The following is a 15451-nucleotide window of genomic DNA, read 5'->3' as shown; positions in this document are numbered from 1 at the left end:
AAGTGTAAGTGTGGAGCATCACCCTCCTCATATACTGTGTGGGACGGAACAGGGTGCCCAGATGTACACATCGTTCTCTCCTCACAGTATGCTTTTTAACGCAACTTCTCCAGAGCAGTTTTATCTAAGCACTTTGCCACCATCCCACTGGGGATTGTCATGTCTACAATCTGTGTCATGAATTCCTTGTCCCAACCCTGCCCAGGCCATAAAAGACAAATCTCAGTTTTGGGTACGGTGGCTCAGAGACCATTTCTACATCCAACAGGACGGACTAGTTCACGCTGCAGTACTCGACATGGCCCAAGGCTCCACACCAGCTCACGCTACACACCCACTGCTTCGCCCAGGATGCCTGGCCTATCCCACATCCTCCCACCATGATCCACGAGTTTCCGTGTCGCTCGGTTCTTGTTGAAAACTAAATGCATCTATTTAGATGTGACATGTGCCACTCTGATTCACAATTTCATGGTCCAAAGCGACACACGTGACTAGGAAAGGTAGGATGGAAAATCCATCACTCAATCCCTTCCCCAGTTCTTCTTTAATTTTGTTTTCTCCTTGGTACAAAAAAATAAGCCATGTGTCTGGGAAGCAGAACCACAAGAGGTTTCCTATTCAAGATCCCAACTGTGTCTCTGGAGAATAGACACAGGTGACACCAGGAGAATCACACTGAAGTCTTCGACTTCGGACAAGATAGGGGAAGTGGCAGCCAAGAGGCCATCAAAAAAAAAAAAATGGAAGTTGAAAAACGGCTTTCATTCTTAGACCTTTATTCTTTAAAATTGTCAAACAGTCTAGGGACTGGCTTTGGAAGCCATCTGTGAATCCCTTTTGCATCTAATATTTCCAAACACAGCCATGATTTGGTCTTTTTCCTGATGTGAGCCTGAGAGCCACGGCAGCCTCTTCTCTGAGGTTAGCACTGAGACCTCTGCCGTCACTGAGAAGTCCACCTATTGCTGAGTCAAGGAAGCAGGAAGCTAGAGAGTTGGGGCTGATAACACTTCAGCAGGCTTTTGCGAGTTGAGGACACAGAAACCTTGCTAGCACAAGTGCACACTGCATCAGCCTCAGTGTTGTTCAGTCTGCCGGAGCAACTACACTGAGGCTCTTGCCACATCTGCCCACTCCTACGAAGAGCTTAAACCAATTTCATTTTAATAACAGGAGCAAAATCAAAAGGGAACATCTGCTTTTGAGTGGGTGACAGGAAGCATGCAAATATTCTCTTTCATTATTGCGATGGTAAGTACTTCAAATATCAATTGTTTTTATACGTTAGCTCCCATGGCTAAGAAGAAAACCAAATGCCTTTCATTCTGGCTAAGTTCCTTTTAGATGACGAACCTGCACAGAAAGGAAGAGTTCTCGGCTTCCCATATGATTTCCATGTTTAATTATTTGCATCAGATTTTGCTTTTTAATAAGTGGTAATGCTGTTGTCAAATGTATGAAATAAAAATAAAATAATAATAAAAAAATCTTAAACCAGAATTTAAGTGTTTCTTCTTCCACTGTCTCAAGCCTTGTGGCTGGAATTACTACTTTTGAATGACAGGAAAAGAACGCACTCAAATATGTCACACATTAATAATTTATTCGAATAATTAATAAGTTTAAATTTTAATCTGTTCTACATGTAAAAATATATTTTGCCAATAACTATATCTAAATTACAACTTTAGGTCAATTATCTGTGTGTTCGATTACTCATTGGGAGTCAGTCATCATACATACTAAAATAAAGTCTTTATAGGAAAGAGAAAGAGAGGACATAGATTTGAGTGGGGATTTCCAAGGAAACTGATAGATAATAAGAGGCTTTAGGAGGGATCCAGCACGGAGTCACACCCTCTGTAAGAACTATAATTAAGAAGACCTCCGGAGGGGCTGAGGAGGTGGCTCGGATGGTAAGGAGTTGCTGCCCAAACACAAAGACCTGAGTTCAATATTCAGCACCTTCACAGAAGGCATGGATAGGGAGGCACGTCTGTAACCCCAGCCCTGAGCTCTGTGTTCCGTAAGATTGGCTGTCTGGAGGAATACAGTTGGAAAGGAAGGTGAGAGCAAGTGGGGTTAGGGGACAGACTGGGGTTGGATTGGATCAAATCACACACACACACACACACACACACACACACACACACACACACACACACATATATATATATATATATATATATTGTTCAAATAAATTAAAGAATAGGCAGAGAAACCCAATATTAACTGTAGCCTTCACATTCACTCACACATGTGCATGCAACCCCCTCATGTCTGTAGCACTCCCGTCATGCACACACATAAAACAAAAACAAAATAAGAACAAAGGAAGAATAGTTAATGACAGCCTTCATGGGGACTTCAGATCTCTGTACGCAGGGAACCTCTAAAATACTTGGCCGTGATACCTCGCAATGTATATAATCCACAGTGGATTTACTTTGATCAATGCAATCTGTATGAACACATAAATGGATATTGTTTTCAAAGAGGCACCACACTGAGACCTTTGATGCTGAGTCTGTCTTCTTTCAAATTATCATACTTCAAACTGTTGTAGACAAGTATATGGGGTAGAAAGATTCCCAGAACCTCAAATTCTTCTGCGGCACAATTAACTGGAGAAAAATTAAAAATGACTCCCTAAAAGGGGCCCACCAATTCTCTTAGACTCAGTGATTTGTATGAATAATGGCCTCAGAGGCCCGTGCCTGTTATAACCACACCCACTCTCCAGGGTTTTCAGGATTAAATGAGCAGAAGTACAGAATAGCAAGTCTGTGGTACAACAGCGGGGCAGAACACCGTCAATAAATACTTGCTACATTATTATATAATACTTCATAAAGAGCTCACATGCAAACAGTCTAAATGCAAGTCAAAAAGCACCATAAAGCAGTCCATGCTTGACTCCCAAAGCCAAGGTGTGAACAGCTACAGAACCATGTTCTTCTCCCATATTGAAGAGAACTGCTTGTTTACTTGCTAAGAATTGAGTTCAAATGTCACATTAGCACTAGCAACGGTGAACCACAGTGCTACATTGCAAGATTATGCTGAGTATTTATTTTCTCCAAGTACTTAATTACCATTATTTTTGTAGCATTCATATTTTTTTAAATTAAGAAGGAAATTAACATCTAAGAATAAACAGATGCTCCTTGTTGCATTCTCGGGGAAAACGAACAGGCTAGCATTTTCTGACACAAGCTGCCATCAGATACAATGTGTCTAAGCATCAGCGAACATAACTTTACACATAAGAAGGAAAGCTGCTTTGCCGAGGGAATGACACATAGCCAAAATCAAAGCCCCTTAATAGCTTTGACGGAGCTGAGGCAGGAAAGGAAGTCATGGAAGGAAGAAATACCAATGAGCTGGACGAAGTTTACACAGAGGCTCCTCCCAGGTGGACTTCAGATTCTTACAGTGGAGCCAGCCTTTGCGGCGTGGCCTGGGTGGTTGGTATATACAGGAGACAGTTTTTTACGTCCTACTTGCTTGAGGAAAACGAGAGCTGGTCATTTTTGCTGAGTCAAAAAACCTGTTCACTTCAGGTCAAACTGTCTATCATGTTTCTTACAAATGAGCTCTTGCACAATGAACAAATGGAATAAATCTGTAAGATATGGTAATGATTTTAGTGGGGCAGGGGAGCCTCCCTAAATAGGGCTCCATACAGCTAATGAAAATTGCGTTCCTCTCAAGTGCTTCAGGAAATGGGGCGGAAGAGAAGTAAATAAATAAATGATGTGATTTCCTACCAGAACAAAATGATCCGCACGTTGCCTTTCTTCCAGAAAGCTCTTGCAGACTTCCCCCAGTCAGGGTAGGGCTTGTCCTGAAGCATCATATCGGTGACCTGGAGAGGAGAGGAACTGGCTTAACATTCGAGGACATCTCTAATTCAGATTTCAATCCAAGCAGAGGATTTACATGTACTGAGACTAGAAGGTCCACATGTTTAACGTTAGATTATACGAAGAGATACAAGTTAGAAGTCTGAGATTCATTCAGTTAAAAGGCTGTAAGAGGTTTGATTATGCAAACTGGCTGAGTAGGTTTACCCACCCTGGAAAGGCTGAGATGGGTTTCCACATGTCAATGGACATTGTGTAGGTTTTGGTTTTCCAATTAAACTGTATTTCATTAAAACTGTTAGCATATATTATCTGTCTGAACCAATGGGTTTCATCTTTGTATCTTTTTATCTTTTTAGCATATCAAGCCCCTCCCCTCTCACTTGAAAACCACCTTTCATGTGATAGTAGATTTGATTAGTAGGATCTCCTTGAAATATAAATATGAGTATATATTCACATTTATGTCATGCTCAGGTATTCATAAAACTATAAGCTTCAAATAGAACCTTCAAATCCCAAATCCAAATGATTTTACCTAAGTCCTAATTCAAAGTTGTCCCCCCCTTTCGCTTTCTTCCTCTCCCTCCCCCTCCCCCTTCCCCTTCCCCTCCCCCCTCCCTCCCCCTCTCCTCCTCCCTGTCCTCTCTCCTCCTCCCCCTCCTCTCTCCTCCTCCCCCCTCCTCCTCCCTCTCTCCCTCTCTCCCTCTCTCCCTCCCTCCCTACCTCTTCCTTTCTACTCTCTGTGGTGCATGATGACTTACCCCCCACGCACCACAGAAACATTAGTAAATAAATAATACATGAGCAAAACCCGAGTTTACAATGCATGTGTTCTAATCACCCCACCCTCTCCCATCTATAACTCTGCATCTTCCAAAAGCATCCTTCCTCTTTCTGCCGCATGCAGACTCCGCCCCTCTGCTGAGGCCTGGGTACAGCCGTGCTCCTCCAGCTGTCTCCACTGTTTTTGCCAGTGCACACAGCACGCATGCACTGTCTCTTCTTCTCGTGCCGCAACGCATCCCATCTCCCATGTTAACATTCCTCTTTCCTTTCTATCAGCCTTTAGGATCCCTGATAATGTTGACCTTTGCATCCTTTCTACTGTCTTGGGGTCTTTCACATTGCAGTCCAAAATGTTTACACCAAAGACAGATGACAATGTGAATTAGCAAATACATGTTTATTGGAAAAGACTCATTTGCAGGGTAAATTGCTCACTATACACAACATATTAATGCCTTCTGCAAATGTTCAATGTATCATTAATAGCCTGCTATACGAACATTTAAAAGATCTATAAGTGTGCGAAATGGCTTTCCTGAAGGAGGAAAACATGATTTTGTCTGCATCACACATGCACATATATAACTTTTCTTCAAGTTTATAATTCCTCAAACAGACATCATTCTACTAGTTTTGATTTTAATTGATAATGCTCAAATTTAAACACACAATGTCTTAATCAGGATTCACGTTGCTATGATTAAACACCACGACCAACGCAACTTGGGAAAGAAAGGGTTTATTTGGCTCATTCGTCCCAATCACAATTCATCATTGGATGGAATCAGGACAAGCACTCAAACAATTCAGGAACCTACAGGCAGGAGCTGGTGCAGACAGAGCTCATGGAGGCACTACCTCCTGGATTATTCATCATGGCCTATTTAGCTGCTTTCTTGTAGAACCAGGACCATCAACCCAAGGGTGGCCCCACTCCCAATAAGCTGGACCTTTCCCTATCAATCACAAATTAAGAAAATGCCATACAGGCTTGCCTGAAGCCCCTTCATATGGAACCATTTTCTCAGCCTAGGGACCCTGACCTCAGATGATTTGAGCATGTATCAAGTTGACATAAAACTAGCCAGCACATGCAAGGTAGATTCAAAGTTAAGAAACCTGATAAAGACTAGAGTATAATATATTGCAAAAAGAAGAATTTTGATTACCTATTAAGAAATACTCTTATGGGGCTGGAGAGATGGCTCAGCGGTTAAGAGCACTGACTGTTCTTCCAGAGGTCCTGAGTTCAATTCCCAGCAACCACATGGTGGCTCACAACCATCTGTAATGGGATCTGATGCCCTCTTCTGGTGTGTCTGAAGACAGCTATAGTCTGAAGATGAGCTACAGTGTACTCAAATACATAAAATAAATAAATCTTTAAAAAAAAATAGACCTGTGCTATCATCATGGGTCAGACAAGCTTCTTTGTGCAATGTCACATGATGATGGGAAGTCTCAGTTCCTCAGACTCTAAATACTACTGTGGGAGCAAATAGTATGGGCAATTTGAAACAGAAAGATATTTTTTGATTTACTTTTATCTCTCTCTCTCTCTCTCTCTCTCTCTCTCTCTCTCTCTCTCTCTCTCTCTGTGTGTGTGTGTGTGTGTGTGTGTGTGTGTGTGTGTGTGTGTGTGTGTGTGATCAGACTCACTAAAGCCAGAGTTACAGGCATTTACGATCCACTTGACATGGGTTCTGGGAAGCTCTGAAAGAGCGGCCAGTGTTAACTGCTAAGCCACACATCTCTCCAGCCCTTGCTACTTCTAAAACAGAGGTGGTAACTGGTCATTTCCTCCTCAGATTGGTTTTCTTCTAACCCTTCCCAATTAAATTTTTTAAAATCTTCTCGCTAACAGTGATGGCCTTCGATTATATTTCCTTCAAAAAAGAAATATAACATAATTACTGACAAGATCCAAGGGAAGAGATAGAGAGGAAAAAAAAAACCCATGAATCAGGTGAATTGTATTGTCACAAAAAGTAGGCACATTAAAGGAATTTAAAACCCATGCATTCAGACACACAGCCTCAGATGAGGGATGAGCGAGCCATGGTGACAGTTTCGGCCATCTTCCCCTCATAACGCGTTTAGAGAACAAGTCTTGTGCTGCATATTTGAACAAAACACAAAGGTTTTTTTATTTCATGTTTGACCAGATTTTAAAAAAAAAAATAACGGTAAGATCTCATTACTTCTTTCATCCGTATGACTCCTGTTCTTGAGGAGTGTAAATGATACCAAATATTTTCATGTAACAAAACGATTGTTGGGTGCGTTTTATTCCATTTCATTGTTTGCTCCAGGGTAATTTCTGGAAAAACTTCTGGAGAGTCATCATCCGCAATTAGATGACCAATGATTATGAAACTTATTTTATAAAGACCACATCCAGAGGTAAAGCCTTTTCTCAGGAAAACAATAAGATGGGGGCCAAGAATCAATTTGTCAGATGCCAGGCAGCTGGTCCGTTTCCCCCCAAGTCCCTAGTCTTTATTTTAAGTCACATCATCTGATTGATGAGAAGTCACTTACAGCTAAATTGGCAGTTGCAGGGACAATCATTAAAGGGACGCATTCAATAAGGAAAAAATCCAATTACCTTCTGCATTAGAGAAATCAAATTTATTTCTGGTGTTGGTCAAGGGCAGTCTTTATGAGGAGAGATGCAGGGGGCGGAGAGTGAAGGGATGTGGATGGCAGTGCGTGGGGTAAACACAGTGCATGACTCTGTGTGCTGTAAGTGCATAAGTGACCGTCTGTGCTTCTCTTACAGTAGCACAGTAGCATGTGAAATGGCAGGGCTGTTTTTCTAAGCTAGGAGAATCATGTTTAACTCTCTGGGTCTCACAGCCCTCCTCTTCAGTTTCCTGTCAACAAGGTTTCAACCTGGAAGGCAGAACCTCATCACTATGCACTTACAGAATTTTGTCAGAACAGTTTTTCTCAGGACAACCCAAGCTACTTTGGGACGTGGGCATTGTGTACAGGCTGGGTGGGAAAACACATTTTACAAGTCCACAAACGGTCATAGAGGCAGACTGTCTCTGTGTGGACAGAAGCGACCTCTTTTGACAAGATGCCATGGTAACAACACCACAGAAACACCAAGGGCGCCACGCGCACCTCACACTGCTGCGGAACTAAATGGGGATTGTAAGCCACCGGGTGTACTTGCTTACTAATCGTCATGGTAACTTCACACTTTCCACTTTTCACCCAGAGACAGAATGCTGTCAGTGAGATAGGGAAGCAGAACTGTGTCACACCTAATATACTGGTACACACACCAGTTGCCAGCCTTGGCTCTGATCTGACCTTCAGGCTGTGTTAGCTTCCAGGTCAAGGTAAAGCGGCCTCTCCCTCTGTGCGCACTTCCTCATTGGTCAGCTATGAGCATCCAGTGAGCGTTACGTCCGCGCCCACGTGGTCTGCACCCTCTGGACCGTTTCACGTATTATGTGTCCTACTTTCTCAGTCCTTGAGCATGTAATATCTCTCTTTTATTTACCGTCAGTAAATTACATCATCCTCCCTTGACTATAAGGGTGGGAGGGTAAAAACTATTCTTCTGTCTCACACGTCATTTCCATATTGTTATGGTTTACAAAGTTTCTGTATCCTGCATTCCTTGAACATTAGCCCATGCGTCAATTAACTGAAATGAATTTCCCGGTCTCTGATCCGGAGTCTGGGTACAGCTTGCAATAGCCGAACTATTTAGAGAATCGAGTAGTTCTAAAAGGGGAGCTTTGAGAAGATGCAATCAAGAAACTTGCCCACGATCAGCCCGTCTATTTTCTTTCCTTCATTCCTTTGCTATTGTATTAGTGGTTTTGAGACAGGGTCTCATTAAGCAGCTCCTGGTCTGGCCTGGAATGTACCATGTAGCCCGGATGGGTTTCAAATGCGTGATCCTTCTGGTTCCTTCCAGCTGTTTACTGTCATGGGGCTGAGTGACAAAATGGGGCCACCACGTATTGTCTTCAGGGACAGAAGGCACCCACTGCCCCACTTGCATTATTGTTGAATGACACCAGAGGTGGGAGGGACAAAGAAAAGGAGAAACTGATATTACTGTTCTCATCTCTCCTGGTAAACCACTGACTGGTGTTGCTTGGCCGATCATATGTTTTCTCTTGTATTTTGAGTATAATGTCTGTATTCTTTTTTTCTCCAGGATGTATTAACAGTTGCCGTGCTCTGTTAGGTCTTTGGGGATCGTACCTGTAACTTCCACTTTTCTTCTCTGTTCTTTACTCCGATCCCTTAGGAGAACAGCTACAGGCAACGCTGCCTTGCTCTGTCTTCTGTGTCTTGCTCTCACCAGTTTTCGGGATTTCTCCTTCAGCCGGAATCCACACTGGGCACTTGGCAGTGTATGGTTAAGAGCTACAGAAAGCCAGTTTGACTTTGGTGTCCCTATTTTTCTCTATTTCCAATTTTCTCTGTTTTTACCTGTCCCCCAACCCTGTGTGTGTATGGGTGTGGAGGATCCGGGTGTACCTGTGTTCATGTGGGGGTGGGGATGTAATGAGGGGAAGTCCCATTGGCACACGTGTGGAGAGGAGTTATCCGACTCTGCTAGATGATTCTGTTTTGCACATTTCTACAGGTTTGGGAAACTGAGCTCAGGTCATCAAGCTTAGGTGGAAAGTGCTTTACCCACTGACATATCTTGCTAGCCCCAGTGTTCTCTCTTTAACACATCTTTTCTGAGCTTACCATCTCTTGTTTGTAGCCACCTCATGCAACTATTTAGATATGTTTTTATGTCTGTGTAGAATCTCTACATCGGGGGTTCTCAACCTTCCTAATGCTGTGACCATGTAACGCAGTTCCTCAAGTTGCGGTAACCCCCAAGCATAAAATTATTTTTGCTGCTACTTCATAAGTATGATTTTGCTACTGGTATGAATTATGATACAAATATCCATGTTTTATGACGGTCTCGGGCGATTTCCCTCAAAGATCAGGTGGTGGTTTGAATAGGAACGGCCTCCGTAGACTCTTGTGTTTGAACTCGTGGCCCCCAGGGAGGGACACTGTTAGGAGGTGTGGTCTTGTTGGAGGAAAGGTGTCACTATGAGGGGAGGTGTTGAGGACTCCTATGCTCAAGCTACGCTTAATGTGGCATGCAGTCTCTCCTTGCCGCTTGTGAATCAGGATAAGGCTCTCAGCTCCTTCTCCTGCACCGTGCCTGCCTGGATACTGCCATGCTTCCTGCCATGATGATAACGGACAGAACCTCTGAACCTGTTAGCCAGCCCCGATTAAATGTTGTCCTTTTTAAGAGTTGCCATGGTCATGGTGTCTCTTACAGCCATAAAACCTTGACTAAGACAGGTTGTTTAACCCCCAAGGAGGCCATGACTTGCAGGTTGAGAACAATTGCTTTTGACAGATATCTATCTGTATATCTGGGGGGCGGTGCTAGTTTGACACAAACTAGGGTCACCTTGGAAAAGAGAAAATCTGGGATATTTCTAAGAGACTGCACTGGGGATGTACTGATGTGGTTCTAAAATTCTAACTTCTAATTCCGATGGTATTATTCAAATCTGGTATTAACCAAACCGTTCACATGATGGAGGGAGGAAACGATTGTTACTTCAGTTGGCCATACTTTGAATGTAAAGGAAAGCCTATAGAATTCAAGGGTTTTAAATCAACAGTGTTGACCCCAAAAATGTACTCCGCCTGAATACAAGGCCTGTTGCCACAGTGGGCACTGGCAGGGATGGTGTCAACAGAATTAGAAATGTCTGAGCAGTGGCAATAGCAAGCTCATAAACACTGGCCATGCAAAAGCCTCCTTTTTCCTCACAGCCTTGCCCTTTTACTGCCTAAAAATTCTGAAGACATGGTGATGTACAGTGACGATTCCAGAATCTTTACCAACTGCAAAACCAAAACATAAATGTGATTTACAATGAAAGGGATGTTAATGCTAAATTGCACAGCTACTTATAGTATGCAAAACTGCAAAATGCCTGTAGTGAATGAGGGAGGCGAACTACCCAAGGACACATGCATTAATTGTATATTTAAAGGTGACTGCAGTACACTTCCATATGCCTTATTTCTGGGGTTGTTATGTAACAGCTCCGGGAAGGAGAGTAGTGCAGGTTATGGTAAAATGTGGTCTCTGTCACTGCAAGCCTTCGGTCTGTGCATCCCTCTGTCCATGGCTCTGTCTCATTAGTGCCTCCACATCTCTTACAGCATAGCATAGTTTTCTTCTGTACCCCAGTTAGGTCACGCTACATGGAAAAGGTCCAACCTGGATTTCTTAGATTCTAGAGAAGGTCCACACTCTGCAGAACCATGGGAGTTTTTTGTTTCTGTTTGTCTTCCTTTGGGCTACCCTCCCTGACTTCCGCTCACACAGAGACATACATATGTGATCAGCCTTAGTCAGCAGCTGAGACGTCACCAGCGGAGACAAAGACCCAAGATCTAAGCAGAGAGGACCGTGGGTATTCACCGAGAACACATCATCTGAGTACACAACCGGGCAAATGGAAGCCATGGATGGGAGTCTCCCCCATTACCCACCGATGCCGTGAATGAATTACTACAAGAAGAGTCTGCAAAGAATCACTGGCAAACATCTACCGGTGAACACCAAACCCGAAATGCATTCTCCGGCTTTTCAGAAACGCAGCCAGGATCTCACCAGGCATGAATATTAATACGCCTGCTTATTATCTGCAGTGATAACCCACACTGCCTCTGTGATGTATTGTACTTTATTGCTGGATCCCCTACTGATTTACAGCGAGTCCAGGACCGTTTTATTATTAAGTAAAGAAATTGGGCGCGCCTCGGAATATTGAATCATTTGGAGAAAGACACCTGAATCTCGGGAGAATAGAAATAAACACGGTGGAAAAGTCCCTCCCTACTGAAGTTCTGCAGAGCTTCACAAAATAAATATGATCTGGCCCCCAGAACAATTTGCTTCCTACCACAGTCCGTTATAATTTGTAATAAACAGGACGAAGGGCGAAGACGACTAACTGAACGAGAAGCCGCAGACGGAAACATTGACTCCATCCTTTGGCTGCCATTCGTTCCTCGTGGATGTGAATCGCTACAGGTGAAACAACAATAGCCCGACATTGCATTTATATTTTTTTTCACCGTCGGTTGAAAGAAATAGCGGGTTTCGGCATGCGCACCCACTCCGTTTTGTTAACATAGATAACTGATTACGAGAACGCACAATTGGAATATTCCACAGCGTTGTATAGAGAGCTGGAGAAACTGCAGGAAGAAAAAGTAATGAATATTTCAGACGTGCCACTGTAATGAACAACAGCCAGGAAGAAACCCTAGGCCACAGAAGAGCAAACTATCTCAGAGCGATAATTCATCTCGTGTTAAAGGCCTGAACACTCAACCGTTCTCTAAAAATGATTCCCAAAGCAGCTGATCTAAGTGCAGGGCCCAAGGATTCGGTAGGGTCTGGGGCCCAGAACCCTGCCACTCTCACTAATCATCCTATATCAGGCCCGGAGAGTTGCACATTATGAATAGAGGTGACAATGAAGTATGGTGGCTAAAAGTTAGAATGAGCCCTAATCCGTGAGGCTCTGGCTGATATGCAATGGTGCTGTGGGGATCCAGGGCTCCCTGGCTGATGCTGCTGGGGGCAGTGTCTGAGTCACCACACCAGGAGCCTGGAAAGCAGGAAATGACCACCGAAAAGCAGCTATAAATGCAAACCCAATTCATACGCATCCGAGGTGTGTAAAATGAAGTCAATTCTTTTACTTTGCAATAAGAAGAGAAAGAAACTGGTTTTAGAGGAAATCTGCCCAGCAACTAGTGAAAGTGATTTATGTAGTTATGTCATTTTCTGTTATTTCGCTAATACATCAGGTGTAGGTGCAAAGCATTCACTAGGGCTATTTGAAATTATATGTGAGTACACATTACAGCCAAGAATTAAGATGGAGAGAAAGCGTGTTTTTGCTGCTTGCCACAAAAACAGGACAAAACAAAAGCAAAGCCCCTTGTGTCCTTGTCCCCACAGTCTTCGCCCTGCCTGAGCCCAGAACATCACCATTCTGAACACTGAATGAATTCATCATCCTCCCCCTCTTCTGGGTTATTGTGGTTTCTCCCTAAGGGGCCATATGCAAAGTAAAATAAGGCACCCTGCTCACTGACAGATATTACATTCACATTTAAATATAAATAGCACAACTTCCCTGCTAGGACTTCCATTCCACAGCTTCTCTCGGATTCCCTCAGATTGAATCAAGAAGTCACATTGTTAATCTCCGCTTAATATCTGTTGATACATTAAACTCTAACTTTTATAAGGTTTATGGCTTCTTTTCCAAAAATGTTAACCTTATAAATGTTTTTTTTAATTTCACTTGCTTTTCAAAAAAATGAATTGTGGATGGTTTTAATCTTCTCTGCACTGCCCTTGATCTTATATTAATTTCAGGTTTTGATTTCCACTACTTTTTTTTTTGACTGTTTGTCCTGCTTGCTTCCTCATGGCCCTTCTTCCTGACTTATCTTTCTCCTTATTTCCTTTCCTCTCTGGCTTTTGCCATGGGTGCATGCTGGCGGTTCTTCTCTAAGTTTTAGATATTGAAGGCTTGTTTCATTAATTTTCAGCGTTTGTTCGACATTTTACCATAACCACTACTAAATTTATTTTATAAGTTTTGAATCTGCAATACCTACCAATCGAAAAAACTGATATCTATAATCCTAAAAATACTCGTTTATCCCCAAAGTCTTTATTCCTGTGGATGAATCTATCTGCATGAGTGGTATGTTAAATAGAATTTTTGTGTTGTGTTTTCCAGCATTTTAACTACATAATTTCTGTTCTTAAACTAGGTATGATGGCATACACATGCAATCTCAGCCCTCAGGAGGTAGAGGGAGGAGTATCTTAAGTTCAGTGCTGATCCCAGACACATGGTGAGACCTGGCTGGGCTAGCATTCACAGCTTCTACAGGTGATGTTCAGGGGAACAAAGGTCAGCATTAGTTTTCTGTAGCTGTGATATCTAGGAGCTGCAGTAACATCCAGCATGGAAAGATTTGCCTGTGGGTGCAACAGTGGCATCAAGCCACCAACAAACGCTGAAAACAACCAACCACTCAGGTTAGATTTAAAGCCTGGAGGAAACACATGCCCTTAACTGAAAATGTAGAAAGGAAACCACGGCTGTTGTGGTCAAAGAGGCTGTGGTGGTCAAAGATTCTGGGGTGAACCTACTACTGTTATTTTGCTAAATGGGCAGAACATCAAACTGTCTTTGAAACTCTCTACCCTTAGATCTGTGCAGTTCTCCGTTCCCATCGAAGAGGTTTCTTTGCTCAGTGGGTGGTAGTTAATGAAGAAACTTAACGACTGATCAAAGAGTAGAGAAGAAGTGTTGAGTAAGTGTCTGCAGAGTGCTCAGCCATAGATGTAACATTTATATCAACAAACCTATCCCAAGGCAGGAAACATCCCAGAAGAGGAGATGGAAAAATCCTGAGAACCAGATTCAGGGAACAATAGTGGAACGAACCGGACTGAAGTCTATTCCATGGTAGAAAATGCATGCCTAATATTACAAGTGCAGCTAAGAACCCACCGGGAAGTTTACAGGCCCCAGGGGTACACCTGCTACTATTACACATGGTAGAAAGTTTCTAGTGTGCAGAAGGAAACGTGTTCACTAGTCTCATAGCCTGTGTCTTTTAACAGTTACACTGACTTTGCCTACAAAAATAATTCTATTTCTTTCTGTAGCTTATGTTGCTGAATTTTCTTTTTGCCTTAAATTTTTCCTCCTTTCAGATATTTTTCATTTGCATTTCTTCTTTAGCACTTTAGACACATATTGTCTCCTCAAGTCACTGGAAAGTTGATGGGAAATTTATATTGGCTACATTTTAATTAAAAATCTAATAAATAATACCATCGATTTATTTCATAAAACTAATAGGATATAATTATAGGCTTTAATCACTCAGCTTGTACTCAAAAATTTCCAGAATTTTGGTTCCAACTAGCTGTTAATGAAAACCAGTTGTGAGCTTCGGTGTGGGTGCTAGTAAAAAGCCTAACCACTGATCCCTCTCTTCACTTCTTGTATATACACTCATTGTTTAACATTTACAGGCCATATGTCTATTAATTTACCCATTTGTTTTAGATTTTCCATTTGGTTAAAATACAGGTCTTCAAAGTATGTTCCAATATTCTTCGGAGCCTTGTTGGCTGCCAAAGCTACAATAGCATCAAAAGACAATTACAGGCCAATGTCTCTGATAAACTTGGGCACAAAAAATCTCAATAAAACATAGGCATTCCCAACTCACAATAATCAAGTTGGCTTCATTCCAAAGATACCGAGACAGATGAATAAATGCAAATCTATAAATGTCAAATACCACATAAATAGACTCTATGGCAAAAACCAGGAATTGAAACTAGTAAATTTAGAAAAGGTCTTTGACTGACTCTATCCTCCTGCATGATAAAAATCTTGAACAGACCAGAAGAAACAAACCTGAGCAAAATAAAGGCTGTATACAGCAACCCTAGTGCTAACACTATACCAAACAGGAAAAAAAATAGAGCAGGTCCACAAAATCAGGAATGAAACAAAGATGTCTACTTTCTGCCACTCTTATTCAATATAAAACTGACCTCTTAGTTGGAACAATAAGTCCTGAAAAGAAACAAAATGAATAAAAAGAGTGGGACTATGGTTCAGTGGTAGAGTGCTTACCACTGAATACCAGGTCCTGGTTTACAA

The 15451-nt window shown here is 42.3% G+C and overlaps 1 protein-coding gene across 2 annotated transcripts in view; it reads right to left on the bottom strand.

Moving 5' to 3' along the window:
- The window catches only part of Tmem117 (transmembrane protein 117), a 462083-nt gene that overhangs the window by 156982 nt on the left and 289650 nt on the right, over positions 1-15451 (bottom strand). For both annotated transcript variants that reach the window (NM_001271239.1, XM_063264145.1), the window contains one exon: positions 3774-3871. In NM_001271239.1, the coding sequence (NP_001258168.1) occupies positions 3774-3871 (98 nt within the window). The remainder of the gene's footprint in view (positions 1-3773; positions 3872-15451) is intronic.

Source organism: Rattus norvegicus, chromosome 7 (assembly GCF_036323735.1).
Source record: "Rattus norvegicus strain BN/NHsdMcwi chromosome 7, GRCr8, whole genome shotgun sequence".
In the NCBI taxonomy this organism is placed as follows: Eukaryota; Metazoa; Chordata; class Mammalia; order Rodentia; family Muridae; genus Rattus; species Rattus norvegicus.
This window is presented reverse-complemented; position numbering and strand designations above follow the sequence as displayed.